This window comes from Brassica oleracea, chromosome C7, assembly GCF_000695525.1.
Source record: "Brassica oleracea var. oleracea cultivar TO1000 chromosome C7, BOL, whole genome shotgun sequence".
Classification (NCBI taxonomy): domain Eukaryota; kingdom Viridiplantae; phylum Streptophyta; class Magnoliopsida; order Brassicales; family Brassicaceae; genus Brassica; species Brassica oleracea.
In genome coordinates, this window is record NC_027754.1 from 2,929,513 (window position 1) to 2,944,478 (window position 14,966).

At 48.7% G+C, this 14,966-nt stretch overlaps 5 protein-coding genes across 5 annotated transcripts; all 5 read left to right on the plus strand.

Annotated features, from left to right (window-relative positions):
- The first annotated feature begins 441 nt into the window (after positions 1 to 441).
- Positions 442 to 1,227, plus strand: LOC106302366. Its single transcript, XM_013738890.1, has one exon. It carries the CDS (start codon positions 442 to 444, stop codon positions 1,225 to 1,227), a length of 786 nt encoding a protein of 261 aa, XP_013594344.1.
- A 3,046-nt stretch (positions 1,228 to 4,273) lies between these two features.
- LOC106302367 lies at positions 4,274 to 5,545 on the plus strand. Its single transcript, XM_013738891.1, has 2 exons — positions 4,274 to 4,540; positions 4,589 to 5,545. The coding sequence occupies exons 1-2, from the start codon at positions 4,274 to 4,276 to the stop codon at positions 5,543 to 5,545; spliced, it is 1,224 nt and encodes a 407-aa protein (XP_013594345.1).
- A 403-nt stretch (positions 5,546 to 5,948) lies between these two features.
- LOC106302368 lies at positions 5,949 to 6,506 on the plus strand. Its single transcript, XM_013738892.1, has one exon. The coding sequence runs from the start codon at positions 5,949 to 5,951 to the stop codon at positions 6,504 to 6,506; it is 558 nt and encodes a 185-aa protein (XP_013594346.1).
- Positions 6,507 to 10,916: 4,410 nt separating this feature from the next.
- LOC106302369 lies at positions 10,917 to 11,794 on the plus strand. Its single transcript, XM_013738893.1, has 2 exons — positions 10,917 to 11,279; positions 11,402 to 11,794. The coding sequence occupies exons 1-2, from the start codon at positions 10,917 to 10,919 to the stop codon at positions 11,792 to 11,794; spliced, it is 756 nt and encodes a 251-aa protein (XP_013594347.1).
- Positions 11,795 to 11,841: 47 nt separating this feature from the next.
- LOC106302370 lies at positions 11,842 to 12,600 on the plus strand. Its single transcript, XM_013738894.1, has one exon. The coding sequence runs from the start codon at positions 11,842 to 11,844 to the stop codon at positions 12,598 to 12,600; it is 759 nt and encodes a 252-aa protein (XP_013594348.1).
- Positions 12,601 to 14,966: the final 2,366 nt, after the last annotated feature.

The window sequence follows — 14,966 nt, forward strand, 5'->3', positions numbered from 1 at the left end:
TAAAATCTAACAATAGAACTACTCAGACATGGCTAAGCAATTCATAACAGCAGTTAAGTATAAAAACTTCATTAGAATAGTAAATAGATATTAATAGAGTTCCAATCACAATTTATAACTTTGGATCTTCTCTCCAATCTATCAAAATCCTAAAACCTTTGCTGTGAAAATAATAAAACTAGAAAAGCACACTTTCCCTCTAACATGGCGGCAAAGCTTTTATAATTAGGGTAAAACTCGTCAGGGGTAATCTTGTAAAATGGTGAAGACTTGGGCTTCAAGTTGGCTGTGACCAAACGGGCCAAATATCTCAGAAAAGGCGAAGAACCTCCTAACCAGAGCCGTCCACTCGAGAGAGCGGAAGGGATGTCAGTGTCTACCTTGCCAGATATCTCACACTTGTCTGTATCCCAACCAGAGCTAATCAACGCCCTAAGGTAGATGGGTCAACAGGTTAAATTGCCCTCGAAGATAAGGGTACCCGATTCCTTCCGGAACCCCGACCTCTGGTGTGAGTTCCATCGTGACCATGGTTACAAGACGGAAGATTGCATCGCATTGAAGATCGAAGTCAACGACCTACTCCATAAGGGATACCTTCGGGAGTTCCTCTCAGAAAAGGCGAAGAACCTCCTAAGCAAGGAGACAGCCAGGAAATCTGCTGAAACCAAACCCGCGTCACCACCTCGACAGGACCGAGTGATCCATGTCATATCGGGAGGTTCGGAGATAAGCGGCATATGCCATGCAGCTGCAAAGAAGAGCACTCGAAACGCCAAACTTGGTCTAGAGACGTCTAAATCAAAACTACTCTTGGGAACAGACGAGATAAGCTTCACGACGAAGGAGCAAGAGAAGGTCCTGGCTCCCCATCATGACGCTCTAGTAGTATCGCTTACCGTAGCAAACTGCTTGGTAAGGAGGATCCTAGTAGATAATGGAAGCTCCAGGAACATCGTCTTACAGACCGCCTATCAGGACCTGGGGTTGGATGAAAGTGCCTTAACTAGAAAGACAACCCCACTCGTGGGATTCAGCGGAGAGGTGAAGCAAACCGCCGGTAAAGTGGTCCTTCCAGTCTATGCTGAAGAAATCAACATGTCAAATAAGTTCCTCCTCGTTGCTTGCCAATCATCCTACAACATGATCTTGGGAAGACCATGGATCCATGATATGGGAGCTGTCCCCTCAACACTCCATCAAATGGTGAAGTTCCCTACTCCCTGAGGCATCAAGGCTGTCAGGGGTGATCAAGAAAATTCTCGATCCTGCTACCAGACCACCTTAAAGGGGAAGACAAATGTCTTATAGCAAATACAACATGGGTCCTGAGCTCCACACCTATTGGGACCAGAGACTAACAACAGGAAAGGTACGCGACGAGTTAGAAACGAGAGAAGGAGGCCGAGGAATTCTCCCCGGTTTAGCATCGACCGCTTCGCATGGTCTCTTTTGGATTTGAATTAAGCTAGTTCGGAGGTAGTCAAAACCCATAGTCCTTTCGATTCAAGGCCCAGATACGAAGCATCATATCTGGAGAACCGGTTCCCCGCGACGATAACCCCAAGGAAGAGTTCAGAGTCGAGGATCCGCGCTAAACTCATAAGCTCCAGCAAATTCGGCCCAGAGAAGCATTATTCCCCAGCTCGGAGAGGGCGATGATCCGCAGGTATCATCTCCACATGTTGTCAGTTACCTCGGCACCCCGAAAACTCCGGCCAGATAAGGAGTACCAAGAAGCAGGATCAGATACCTCATTATCCCCGTAAAGGACCACTCGAGAGACAAATCTTCTGCATACACTCGGAAGGGATCAGACCTCAGAGAGCTTTCGAAGTCCTCAATCAACTAGGTGGAGACGATCGCAGACCCAGTCCTAGGAATCCTAAATCCCCTACGACACCTTGGCCTTTCCAAAGGATCAGAAGAGAACCCGATAAGCCCTAGGAGAAAACTAGTAGAGAAACCAATTGGAGTATTCGATCCCCGACGGACTATTCCCCAGACGATGAAAGGATGAATGTAACACCCCCGAACCTTCCTAGAAATATGGTCGATCAACCGGCCAACAATCAAACAAGAACATGACCGATAAACCATCCAACACCCAGGATTGCAGATGATTGAGCCAACCGGCGAGCCAACAATCAAACAAGAACATGACTGACCGTCCAACTCAACACATGGGGGCCGTCCCCTCGACTCTTCACCAAATGGTGAAATTCCCTACACTCTGGGGAATAAACGTGATTAGAAGGGATCTGGAATATTCCCGCTCCTACTACCAGACCACGCTGAAAGGAAATACCAAGGTCTTATAGCAATTACAGAGAAAGCCTCCGGCTCATCACACGGAGGAACCGGAGGTAGATGAAATGGATGACATGCCATTAGCCGAAGGAGATAAGACCCGGCATCTCAAGATCTGTTCCAAGCTGCCCGAAGGATTGAGAAGAAGACTGATAGACCTCCTCAGGTCTAACTCCGACTGTTTCGCTTGGTCCCACGCAGATATGCCTGGGATCGATCCAGAAATCATCATGCACAAGCTGCAGGTGGACCCCTTACATCAACCCGCCAGACAAAAGAGAAGGAAGTTTGCCCCCGAGAGAGACACGATCATCAACGATGAAGTGAAGAGCCTGCTCGGCGCAGGGTTCATTCATGAAGTTCAGTACCCAGAGTGGTTAGCCAACGTCGTCGTGGTCAAGAAAAATAACGGGACGTGTAGAGTGCATCAACTTCACGGATCTCAACAAATCATGTCAAAAGGACCCCTTCCCACTACCTTATATCGACAAGTAGGTGGACACCACTGCGGGGCACCAGATGATGAGCTTCATGGACGCGTTTCCGGCAACAATCAGATACCTATGCATCCGGAAGACCAGGAGAGAACATCCTTCATGACGACCAGAGGGATCTATTGTACAAGGTTATGCCCTTCGGCCTAAAGAACGCATGATCAACTTATCAATCTTTGGAGAAGGAGTGCCTCGCTAGTCAAACTTCGATGAGCATCTACCAGAAGGTTCCGGTTAGACATAATCTCGGTGCTTGTTGACGAGATGGAAGATAGACCCTCAGCCGATAAAGCAGCCCTCGCTAGTCTTGGTGGAGGAGTATAAGAAAGACACCGCTTCCGCGCTTTAACCTTCTGATACTCGTCATAGACAACCGATACCGGAGACCTTGTCACGTTCCCTGAAACAAAAATAAATATATATATATATATATATATATCATGAGAAACAAAACAAGACAGAGTCTTATCAGTTAGAAAGGGAAGGCTTACCCCAAACGCGACTATGACGCAAGGCCTCCCTGCTCACCAGAAAGGTCACCCAGCGGATCGCCGAGGAATTCCCATTATAAGCGTCGCCACTGCTTCTCCAGCAAAGGAAACAGGGCGAGACAAATCTGACAAAGCAAAAGCTAAAATGTTAGGATCAAGATCCCGAAAGGATGGTAAAATTCAAAACTCGTAAGAAGAACTTACCCACGGTACGCCAAGACGTAGGGTAACCCACCGGCTCCTGAATCTTCACGAACACGTACCGGCTGTTCCAGCCATCCCCGAAGGGGTGACTACCCCTGACACCCCTCGAAGGTTCCTCGACCAGAGGGGCACCATCACGGGATCGAAGGTGATAGAACTCGTCTTTGTCCGCCGAAGGAGCAAAGTAATAAGAGTATAAAATCTCATGCACCCCGATGGAAAAGCCATGGAGTTCTCCAAGTACTTGGTGTTGGGGAAAAATACTCATGTACTACTTTCCTCCAGACCCCAGGCAGGACCTAGACCTCCGGGTCCCCGTTTTAGGAACGCTCAGGAGCCCCAGTATCAGGAACCTCGGTATCGGTTCCAGGAACCGCCTCCAGCTCGAAGAAAAGGCAAATTGCTGATAAGGAGAACCTTCCACATTTCCGAATATGGAAGACTTCCATCTACATCAATCGACCTATAGACGACTACATATGGGGAACCCAAACCCCAGAACAAGGGATCGACACTTTGAGGCTCAGAGATGATACTTAGACGGCTAGGGTTAGGGTTCATACCAAGAATACTTGTAATCCTTGCTTGTTCTATTCAATAAAGATCTCTTCAAGTCTCTTTCTTTTTCACTACTCTCGAATCCCTACGAAATACCTACTAATCCTCTAATAAAACCAGCTTATCCATCGTTCCGTGGTACTTTAAAAGATCCTACACAAAAATCCCCTAACAGTTTGGCGCTAGAAGGAGGGGACTAATCTAAACTACGTGACGATGGCGGTGGATGAGCAAGACAACCCGTCAGAATCTACTCCAAGAGAAGCCGAGCTACAAAGGCAACTCGACGGATTACAAAGCCAGGTAACCGACTTGCACAAGGCTCGGGAAGCTACCGAGAACCTTGAACTTTCCTCTGAAGTTCAATGCCTGAAGGAAAAGCTAGATGAGCATTCGAAGCAGCAGGAGCAAAGTGCTGAGAAGCTTACTCAGCTCGAATCTGAAAACCTTGTTCTCGGAGACAAGAATCAAGCCCTCAACATGGCAAGCAACAAGAAGCGCTGCTTCCGCACACAGGTCTGATCCTTGCAGAGCCTGGACACACCCAACACCGCAGGAGGTACCGCTCAACAGCCTTCAGGTGAAGCAGGGGCATCAGGGGAAAAAGCTGGAGATACGCGAGTGCATGAAACAATATCCAGCAACTCCGAGCCAGACTCCGAGAAGGAAACATCCAAAGGAGCCGCGGCATTGCAGTCCTCATTGACCACCTATCTGGACCAGATATTCTCCAAGAAGCTCGACGCCATGCAATCTATGGTAGAAAGGCTCCCCGGGGTGGCACCTCCGATTCGGAAAAGTAATCCTGGTTCTTATGCCGATACTCCTTTCACAGATAATATTGCCCTGATCGGGATGCTGAGAAAGTTCTCCTTCCCCAACATAAAGATATATGACCGCACCGGCGACCAAGACGACCACATCGCTCAGTACAAACAAAGGATGCTAGTTGTAACACTCCCAAGGGAGTCCCGCGAGGCCACCATGTGTAAGGGATTCTGCTCAACCCTGATCGGACCCGCGTTGCAATGGTACATTAATCTACCTATCGGATCCATATCTTCGTTTGCAACTCTCAGCGATGGGTTCGTGGAGCAGTTCGCAAGTAGCCGGAACCTGGAGAAAACCTCGGACAGCCTCTATGAAATCCTCCAGCATCAGGTCGAACCCCTTCGTGATTACATAGCTCACTTCAATCAGGAAAAGGTATCGATTCCTGAATGCAACGTCACCACAGCAATCTCAGCCTTCAAAAGAGGCCTGCTCCAAGACAGGGATCTCTACAAGGAACTGACCAAGTATCAGTGTAAAACTATGGAATACGTATTATCCCGAGCCTGGGCCCAGGAAAATGGGAGAAAGACGTCGCAACCCGCGCTAGGACACAGCAGAAACAAGCAACAAGGCAAGATGAGAGCGATCGAGACGAGAGGTCCTCCCAGAAACCCAGAAAAGACCAAAGGGGCAGGAACCGGGGCAGGTACATGAGCCGTCCACTCGAGAGAGCGGAAGGGATGTCGGTGTCTAACTGGCCAGATATCTCACACTTGTCTGTATCCCAACCAGAGCTAATCAACGCCCTAAGGTAGATGGGTCAACAGGTTAAATGGCCACCGAAGATGAGGGCACCTGATTCCTTCCAGAACCCCGACCTCTTGTGTGAGTTCCATCGTGACCATGGTCACAAGACGGATGATTGCATCGCATTGAAGATCGAAGTAAACGAACTACTCCAGAAGGGATACCTTTGGGAGTTCCTCTCAGAAAAGGCGAAGAACCTAATAACCAGAGCCATCCACTCGAGAGAGCAGAAGGGATGTCAGTGTCTACCTTGCCAGATATCTCACACTTGTCTGTATCCCAACCAGAGCTAATCAACGCCCTAAGGTAGATGGGTCAACAGGTTAAATTGCCCTCGAAGATGAGGGCACCCGATTCCTTCCGGAACCCCGAGCTCTGGTGTGAGTTCCGTCATGACCATGGTTACAAGACGGAAGATTGCGTCGCATTGAAGATCGAAGTCAACGAACTACTCCAGAAGGGATACCTTCGGGAGTTCCTCTGGGAAAAGGCGAAGAACCTCCTAAGCAAGGAGACAGCCAGGAAATCTACTGAAACCAAACCCGCGTCACCGCCTCGACTGGACCAAGTGATCCATGTCATATCCGGAGGTTCGGAGATAAGCGGCATAAACCATGCAGCTGCAAAGAAAAGCACTCGAAACGCCAAACTTGGTCTGGAGACGTCTAAATCAACACGACTACTCATGGGAACAGACGAGATAAGCTTCACGACGAAGGAGCAAGAGAAGGTCCTGGCTCCCCATCATAACGCTCTAGTAGTATCGCTTACCGTAGCAAACTGCTTGGTAAGGAGGATCCTAGTAGATAACGGAAGCTCCAGCAACATCGTCTTCCAGACTGCCTATCAGGACCTGGGGTTGGATTAAAGTGCCTTAACTAGAAAGACAACCCCACTCGTGGGATTCAGCGAAGAGGTGAAGCAAACCGCCGGTGAAGTTGTCCTTCCAGTCTATGCTGAAGAAATCAACATGTCAAATAAGTTCCTCCTCGTTGATTGCCAATCATCCTAGAACATGATCTTGAGAAGACCATGGATCCATGATATGGGAGCTGTCCCCTCAACACTCCATCAAATGGTGAAGTTCCCTACTCCCTTGAGCATCAAGGCTGTCAGGGGTGATCAAGAAAATTCTCGATCCTGCTACCAGACCACCTTAAAGGGGAAGACAAATGTCTTATAGCAAATACAGCATGGGTCCTGAGCTCTACACTTATTGGGACCAGAGACTAATAGCAGGAAAGGTACGCGACTAGTTAGAAACGAGAGTAGGAGGCCGAGGAATTCTCTCCGGCTTTGCATCAACCGCTTCGCATGGTCTCTTTTGGATTCGAATTGAGGTAGTTCGGAGGTAGTCAAAACCCAGAGTCCTTTCGATTCAAGGCCCACATACGAAGCATCATATCTGGAGAACCTGTTCCCCGCAACGATAACCCCAAGGAAGAGTTCAAGGTCGAGGATCTGCGCTAAACTCATAAGCTCCAGCAAATTCGGCCCAGAGAAGCATCATTCCCCAGCTCGGAGAGGGCGACGATCCGCAGGTGTCATTTCCACATGTTGTCAGATACCTCGGCACCCCGAAAACTCTGGCCAGATAAGGAGTACCAAGAAGCAGGATCAGATACCTCATTTTCCCCGTAAAAGACCACTCGGGAGACAAATCTTCTGTGTACACTCGGAAGGGATCAGACCTCAGAAAGCTTTCGAAGTCCTCAATCAACTAGGTGGAGACGATCACAGACCCAGTCCAAGGAATCCTAAATCCCCTACGACACCTTGGCCTCTCCAAAGGAGGGGAACACACCTCGAAGTAGGATCATCCATGACGTCGGGGCAGAAGATCTCTAAACCCCCCCCCCCCCCAAGGTCCCAAAGAAAAGAGCTATCAGTATAGGATCCCTGGGGCAAGCTCAACCTACGAGTAATGCAAGGACCCATAGGTCAGAAGAGAACCCGATAAGCCCTAGGAGAAAACTAGTAGAGAAACCACTTGGAGTATTCGATCCCCGACGGACTATTCCCTTGACAATGAAAGGATGAATGTAACACCCCCGAACCTTCCTAGAAATATGGTCGATCAACCGGCCAACAATCAAACAAGAACATGACCGATAAACCATCCAACACCCAGGATTGCAGATGATTGAGCCAACCGGCGAGCCAACAATCAAACAAGAACATGACCGATAAACCATCCAACACCCAGGATTGCAGATGATTGAGCCAACCGGCGAGCCAACAATCAAACAAGAACATGACCGATAAACCATCCAACACCCAGGATTGCAGATGATTGGGTCGATCAACCGGCCAACAATCAAACAAGAACATGACCGATAAACCATCCAACACCCAGGATTGCAGATGATTGAGCCAACCGGCGAGCCAACAATCAAACAAGAACATGACTGACTATCCAACCCAACACATGGGGGGGCGTCCCCTCGACTCTTCACCAAATGGTGAAATTCCCTACACTCTGGGAATAAACGTGATTAGAAGGGATCTGGAATATTCCCGCTCCTGCTACCAGACCACGCTGAAAGGAAATACCAAGATCTTATAGCAATTACAGAGCAAGCCTCCGGCTCATCACACCGAGGAACCAGAGGTAGATGAAATGGATGACGTGCTATTAGTCGAAGGAGATAAGACCCGGCATCTCAAGATCTGTTCCAAGCTGACCAAAGGATTAAGAGGAAGACTGATAGACTTCCTCAGGTCTAACACCGACTGCTTCGCTTGGTCCCACGCAGAAATGCCTGGGATCGATCCGGAAATCATCATGCACAAGCTGCAGGTGGACCCCTTACATCAACCCGCCAGACAAAAGAGAAGGAAGTTTGCCCCCGAGAGAGACGCGATCATCAACAATGAAGTGAAGAGCCTGCTCGACACGGGGTTCATTCATGAGGTTCAGTACCCAGATTGGCTAGCTAACATCGTCGTGGTCAAGAAAAATAACGAGATGTGTAGAGTGCATCAACTTCACGGATCTCAACAAATCATGTCAAAAGGACCCCTTCCCACTACCTTATATCGACAAGTGGGAAGACACCACCGCGGGGCACCAGCTGATGAGCTTCATTGACGCGTTTCCGGCAACAATCAGATACTTATGCATCCGGAAGACCAGGAGAGAACATCTTTCATGACGTCCAGAGGGATATATTGCTACAAGGTTATGCCCTTCGGCCTAAAGAACACATGATCAACCTATCAATCTTCGGAGAAGGAGTGCCTCGCTAGTTAATCCTCGATGAGCATCTACCAGAAGGTTTCGGTTAGACATAATCTCGGTGCTTGTTGACGAGATGGAAGATAGACCCTCAGCCGATAAAGCACCCCTCGCTAGTCTTGGTGGAGGAGTATAAGAAAGACACCGCTTCCGCGCTTTAACCTTCTGATACTCGTCATAGACAACCGATACCGGAGACCTTATATATATATATATATATATATATATATATATATATATATAATGAGAAACAAAACAAGACAGAGTCCTATCAGATAGATAGGGAAGGCTTACCCCAAACGCGACTATGACGCAAGGCTTCCCTGCTCACCAGAAAGGTCACCCAGCGGAATCGCCGAGGAATTCCCATTATAAGCTTCACCACTGCTTCTCCAGCGAAGGAAACCGGGCGAGATACATCTGACAAAGCAAAAGCTAAAATGTCAGGATCAAGATCCCGAAAGGATGGTAAAATTCAAAACTCGTAAGAAGAACTTACCCACGGTACGCCAAGACGTAGGGTAACCCACCGGCTCCTGAATCTTCACGAACACGTACCGGCTGTTCCAGCCATCCCCGAAGGGGTGACTACCCCTGACACCCCTCGAAGGTTCCTCGACCAGAGGGGCACCATCACGGGATCGAAGGTGGTAGAACTCGTCTTTGTTCGCCAAAGGAGCAAAGTAATAAGAGTATAAAATCTCATGCACCCCGATGGAAAAGCCATGGAGTTCTCCAAGTACTTGGTGTTGGGGAAAAATACTCATGTACTACTTTCCTCCAGACCCCAGGCAGGACCCAGACCTCTGGGTCCCCGTTTTAGGAACGCTCAGGAGCCCCAGTATCAAGTACCCCGGTATCGGCTCCAGGAACCGCCTCCAGCTCGAAGAAAAGGCAAATTGCTGATAAGGAGAACCTTCCATATTTCCGAATATGGAAGACTTCCATCTACATCAATCGACCTATAGACGACTACATATGGGGAACCCAAACCCTAGAACAAGGGATCGACACTTTGAGGCTCAGAGATGATACTTAGACGGCTAGGGTTAGGGTTCATACCAAAAATACTTGTAATCCTTGCTTGTTCTATTCAATAAAGATCTCTTCAAGTCTCTTTCTTTTTCACTACTCTCGAATCCCTACGAAATACCTACTAATCCTCTAATAAAACCAGCTTATCCATCGTTCTGTGGTACTCTAAAAGATTCTACACAAAAATCCCCTAACAGTTTGGCGCTAGAAGGAGGGGACTAATCTAAACTACGTGACGATGGCGGGGGATGAGCAAGACAACCCTTCAGAATCTACTCCAAGAGAAGCCGAGCTACAAAGGCAACTCGACGGATTACAAAGCCAGGTAACCGACTTGCACTAGGCTCGGGAAGCTACCGAGAATCTTGTGCTTTCCTCCGTAGTTCAATGCCTGGAGGAAAAGCTAGATGAGCATTCGAAGCAGCTGGAGCAAAGTGCTGAGAAGCTTACTCAGCTCGAATCTGAAAACCTTGTTCTCCGAGACAAGAATCAAGCCCTCAACATTGCAAGCAACAAGAAGTGCCTCTTCCGCACACAGGTCCGATCCATTCCGAGCCTGGACACACCCAACACCGCAGGAGGTACCGCACAACAGCCTTCAGGTGAAGCCGGGGCATCAGGAGAAAAAGCTGGAGACACATGAGTGCATGAAATAATATCCAACAACTCCGAGCCAGACTCCGAGAAGGAAACAGCCGAAGGAGCCGCGGCATTGCAGTCCTCATTGACCACCTATCTGGACCAGATATTCTCCAAGAAGCTCGACGCCATGCAATCTATGGTAGAAAGGCTCCCCTGGGTGGCACCTCCGATTCGGAAAAGTAATCCTGGTTCTTATGCCGATACTCCTTTCACAGACAACATCACCCTGATCGAGATGCCGAGAAAATTCTCCTTCCCCAACATAAAGATGTATGACCGCACCGGGGACCCAGACGACCACATCGCTCAGTACAAACAAGAATGCTAGCTGTAGCACTCCCAAGGGAGTCCCGCGATGCCACCATGTGTAAGGGATTCGGCTCAACCCTGATCGGACCCGCGTTTCAATGGTACATTAATCTACCTATCGGATCCATATCTTCGATTGCAACTCTCAGCGATGGGTTCGTGGAGCAGTTCGCAAGTAGCCGGAACATGGAGAAAACCTCGGACAGCCTCTATGAAATCCTCCAGCATCAGGTCGAACCCCTTCGCGATTACATAGATTGGTTCAATCAGGAAAAGGTATCGATTCCTGAATGCAACGTCACCACAGCAATCTCAGCCTTCAAAAGAGGCCTGCTCCCAGACATGGATCTCTACAAGGAACTGACCAAGTATCAGTGTAAAACTATGGAAGACGTATTATCCCGAGCCTGGGCCCAGGTAAAATGGGAGGAAGACGTCACAACCCGCGCTAGGACTCAGCAGAAACAAGCAACCAGGCAAGACGAGAGAGATCGAGACGAGAGGTCCTCCCAGAAACCCATAAAAGACCAAGGGGGCAGGTACATGAGCCGTCCACCGAGAGAGCGGAAGGGATGTCGGTGTCTAACTGGCCAGATATCTCACACTTGTCTGTATCCCAACCAGAGCTAATCAACGCCCTAAGGCAGATGGGTCAACAGGTTAAATGGCCACCGAAGATGAGGGTACCCGATTCCTTCCAGAACCCCAACCTCTTGTGTGAGTTCCAACGTGACCATGGTCACAAGACGGATGATTGCGTCGCATTGAAGATCGAAGTCAACGAACTACTCCAAAAGGGATACCTTCGGGAGTTCCTCTCAGAAAAGGCGAAGAACCTCCTAACCAGAGCCGTCCACTCGAGAGAGCGGAAGGGATGTCAGTGTCTACCTTGCCAGATATCGCACACTTGTCTGTATCCCAACCAGAGCTAATCAACACCCTAAGGTGGATGGGTCAATAGGTTAAATTGCCCTCGAAGATGAGGGCACCCGATTCCTTCCGGAATCCCGACCTCTGGTGTGAGTTCCATCGTGACCATGGTTACAAGACGGAAGATTGCGTCGCATTGAAGATCGAAGTCAACGAACTACTCCAAAAGGGATACCTTCGGGAGTTCCTCTGGGAAAAGGCAAAGAACCTCCTAAGCAAGGAGACAGCCAGGAAATCTGCTGAAACCAAACCCGCGTCACCACCTCAACAGGGCCGAGTGATCCATGTCATATCCGGAGGTTCGGAGATAAGCGGCATAAACCATGCAGCTGCAAAGAAGAGCACTCGAGACGCCAAACTTGGTCTGGAGACGTCTAAATCAAAACGACTACTCTTGGGAACTGACGAGATAAGCTTCACAACGAAGGAGGAAGAGAAAGTCCTGGCTCCCCATCATGATGCTCTAGTAGTATCGCTTACCGTAGCAAACTGCTTGGTAAGGAGGATCCTAGTAGATAACGGAAGCTCCAGCAACATCGTCTTCCAGACTGCCTATCAGGACCTGGGGTTGGATGAAAGTGCCTTAACTAGAAAGACAACCCCACTCGTGGGATTCAGCAGAGAGGTGAAGCAAACCGCCGGTGAAGTGGTCCTTCCTGTCTATGCTGAAGAAATCAACATGTCAAATAAGTTCCTCCTCATTGACTCCCAATCATCCTACAACATGATCTTGGGAAGACCATGGATCCATGATATGGGAGCTGTACCCTCAACACTCCATCAAATGGTGAAGTTCCCTGCTCCCTGAGGCATCAAGGCTGTCAGGGGTGATCAAGAAAATTCTCGATCCTGCTACCAGACCACCTTAAAGGGGAAGACAAATGTCTTATAGCAAATACAACATGGGTCCTGAGCTCCACACCTATTGGGACCAGAGACTAATAACGAGAGAAGGAGGCCGAGGAATTCTCCCCGGCTTAGCATCGACCGCTTCGCATGGTCTCTTTTGGATTCGAATTAAGCTAGTTCGGAGGTAGTCAAAACCCATAGTCCTTTCGATTCAAGGCCCAGATAGGAAGCATCATATCTGGAGAACCGGTTCCCCGCGACAATAACCCCAAGGAAGAGTTCAGGGTCGAGGATCCGCGCTAAACTCATAAGCTCCAGCAAATTTGGCCCAGAGAAGCATCATTCCCCATCTCGGAGAGGGCGACGATCCGCAGGTGTCATCTCCACATGTTGTCAGATACCTCGGCACCCAGAAAACTCCGGCCAGATAAGGAGTACCAAGAAGCAGGATCAGATACCTCATTTTCCCCGTGAAGGACCACTCGGGAGACAAATCTTCTGCGTACACTTGGAAGGGATCAGACCTCAGAAAGCTTTCGAAGTCCTCAATCAACTAGGTGGAGACGATCGCAGACCCAGTCCATGGAATCCTAAATCCCCTACGACGCCTTGGCCTTTCCAAAGGAGGGGCACACACCTCGAAGTAGGATCATCCATGACGTCGGGGCAGAAGATCTCTAAACCCCCCCCCCCAAGGTCCCGAAGAAAATAGCTATCAGTATAGGATCCCTGGGGCAAGCTCAACCTACGACCAATGCAAGGACCCATAGGTCAGAAGAGAACCCGATAAGCCTTAGGCGAAAACTAGTAGAGAAACCACTTGGAGTATTCGATCCCCGACGGACTATTCCCAGACGATGAAAGGATGAATGCAACACCCCCGAACCGTCCTAGAAATATGGTCGATCAACCGGCCAACAATCAAACAAGAACATGACTGATAAACCGTCCAACACCCAGGGTTGGAGATGATTGAGCCAACCGGCGAGCTAACAATCAAACAAGAACATGACTGACCGTCCAACCCAACACCATGGTCCGGAGGCGCTACGTGACGGCTACGGACGATCCGGTCAGAGTCACAAATTTACTCCACGACCTAGACCAGTTCATCCACTAACTTGTCCCGCTAAATCAAGGCGAAAGGCTTTGCGACCTGGCCAAGAGTTAGCATTTTCCGTAAGATCAAGGCCTAAGGCTTCTCAACCCGTACCACGACCTAACGTTGTGTTAGACCGGACTAGTCAAATATCCGAGTACTCATGAAGAGCATATAAAAACAATTTCCTTATTGATTCAAGAAATATTCATACATTGAATATCGCAAGACTGGGCCCGGCCTAATGCCAAATCGAGTCAACATAGCACAATTCACAATACCGTTTACAAAAGGCATGAAAATCTACACCGGCGGTGCTAACGTCCAGCACCAAGCTATCCGATCATCCTTACCTAAAGCGACCTGCAAAAAGGACAACGGAGTTGAATGAGTAATCTATTATTACTTAGTGACCTGGCGGCCTCTACCCGCAACCTATACTCTAACCCAAACAACCCAAAATAACAATCAATCTAGCCCTAGCATGCAATAAAAGCTAAGGCTAAGCAAACCGTTACTAAGTTAGACTTGGCCTCCTGCCATGATTTAGCTTCAAGTAACGGGAACCTGCAAGACAAACAAGTCAACAACCAATCCCTAGTTAACCATATATACACCTGAGTTCAGTACTCATGTAGTGTTAGATACTTAGACTGTACAAGTATCATTAGCCGGTCGACCAACAATAAGACAAGAACATGATCGGCCAACCAATGATACCACTTAGCTTTAATATCCACCACCCTTCACAAACAATCCCTCGAACACATACCGGCCAACATCAGGCCTACACTAACCAAATACACACCAAGCCTAATCTGTTACCTAAACCAGACTTATGACTTAATGTCAGAACCTGCAAACAAATCAATCAACAACCAAACACAATCATAATAATAAGATACTATGAGTACCTAGGACTCGATCTATCTCGTAACACGGTATATTGATGCTACACAAACTCAAGGGTTCCATAACCCTTACGACACTCTAACACAACACTCTAACCTGGTCCCTGGTGACTTCGTGTTCCTCCTCTCTATTGACAATATCCTATCTTCCTAATACAAAGGCCAGAAGAAGGAACTTTCAACCGACCGCGGCCCACAGTCCTTCGGGTCACCGCGCGACAGCCCACAGTCCTTCGGGTCACTGCCACATTACACCATCGTGTAAGCACTCAGCCATAGGCCATGATCTCGTCTCTCTGAGTCTTCCCGATCCAG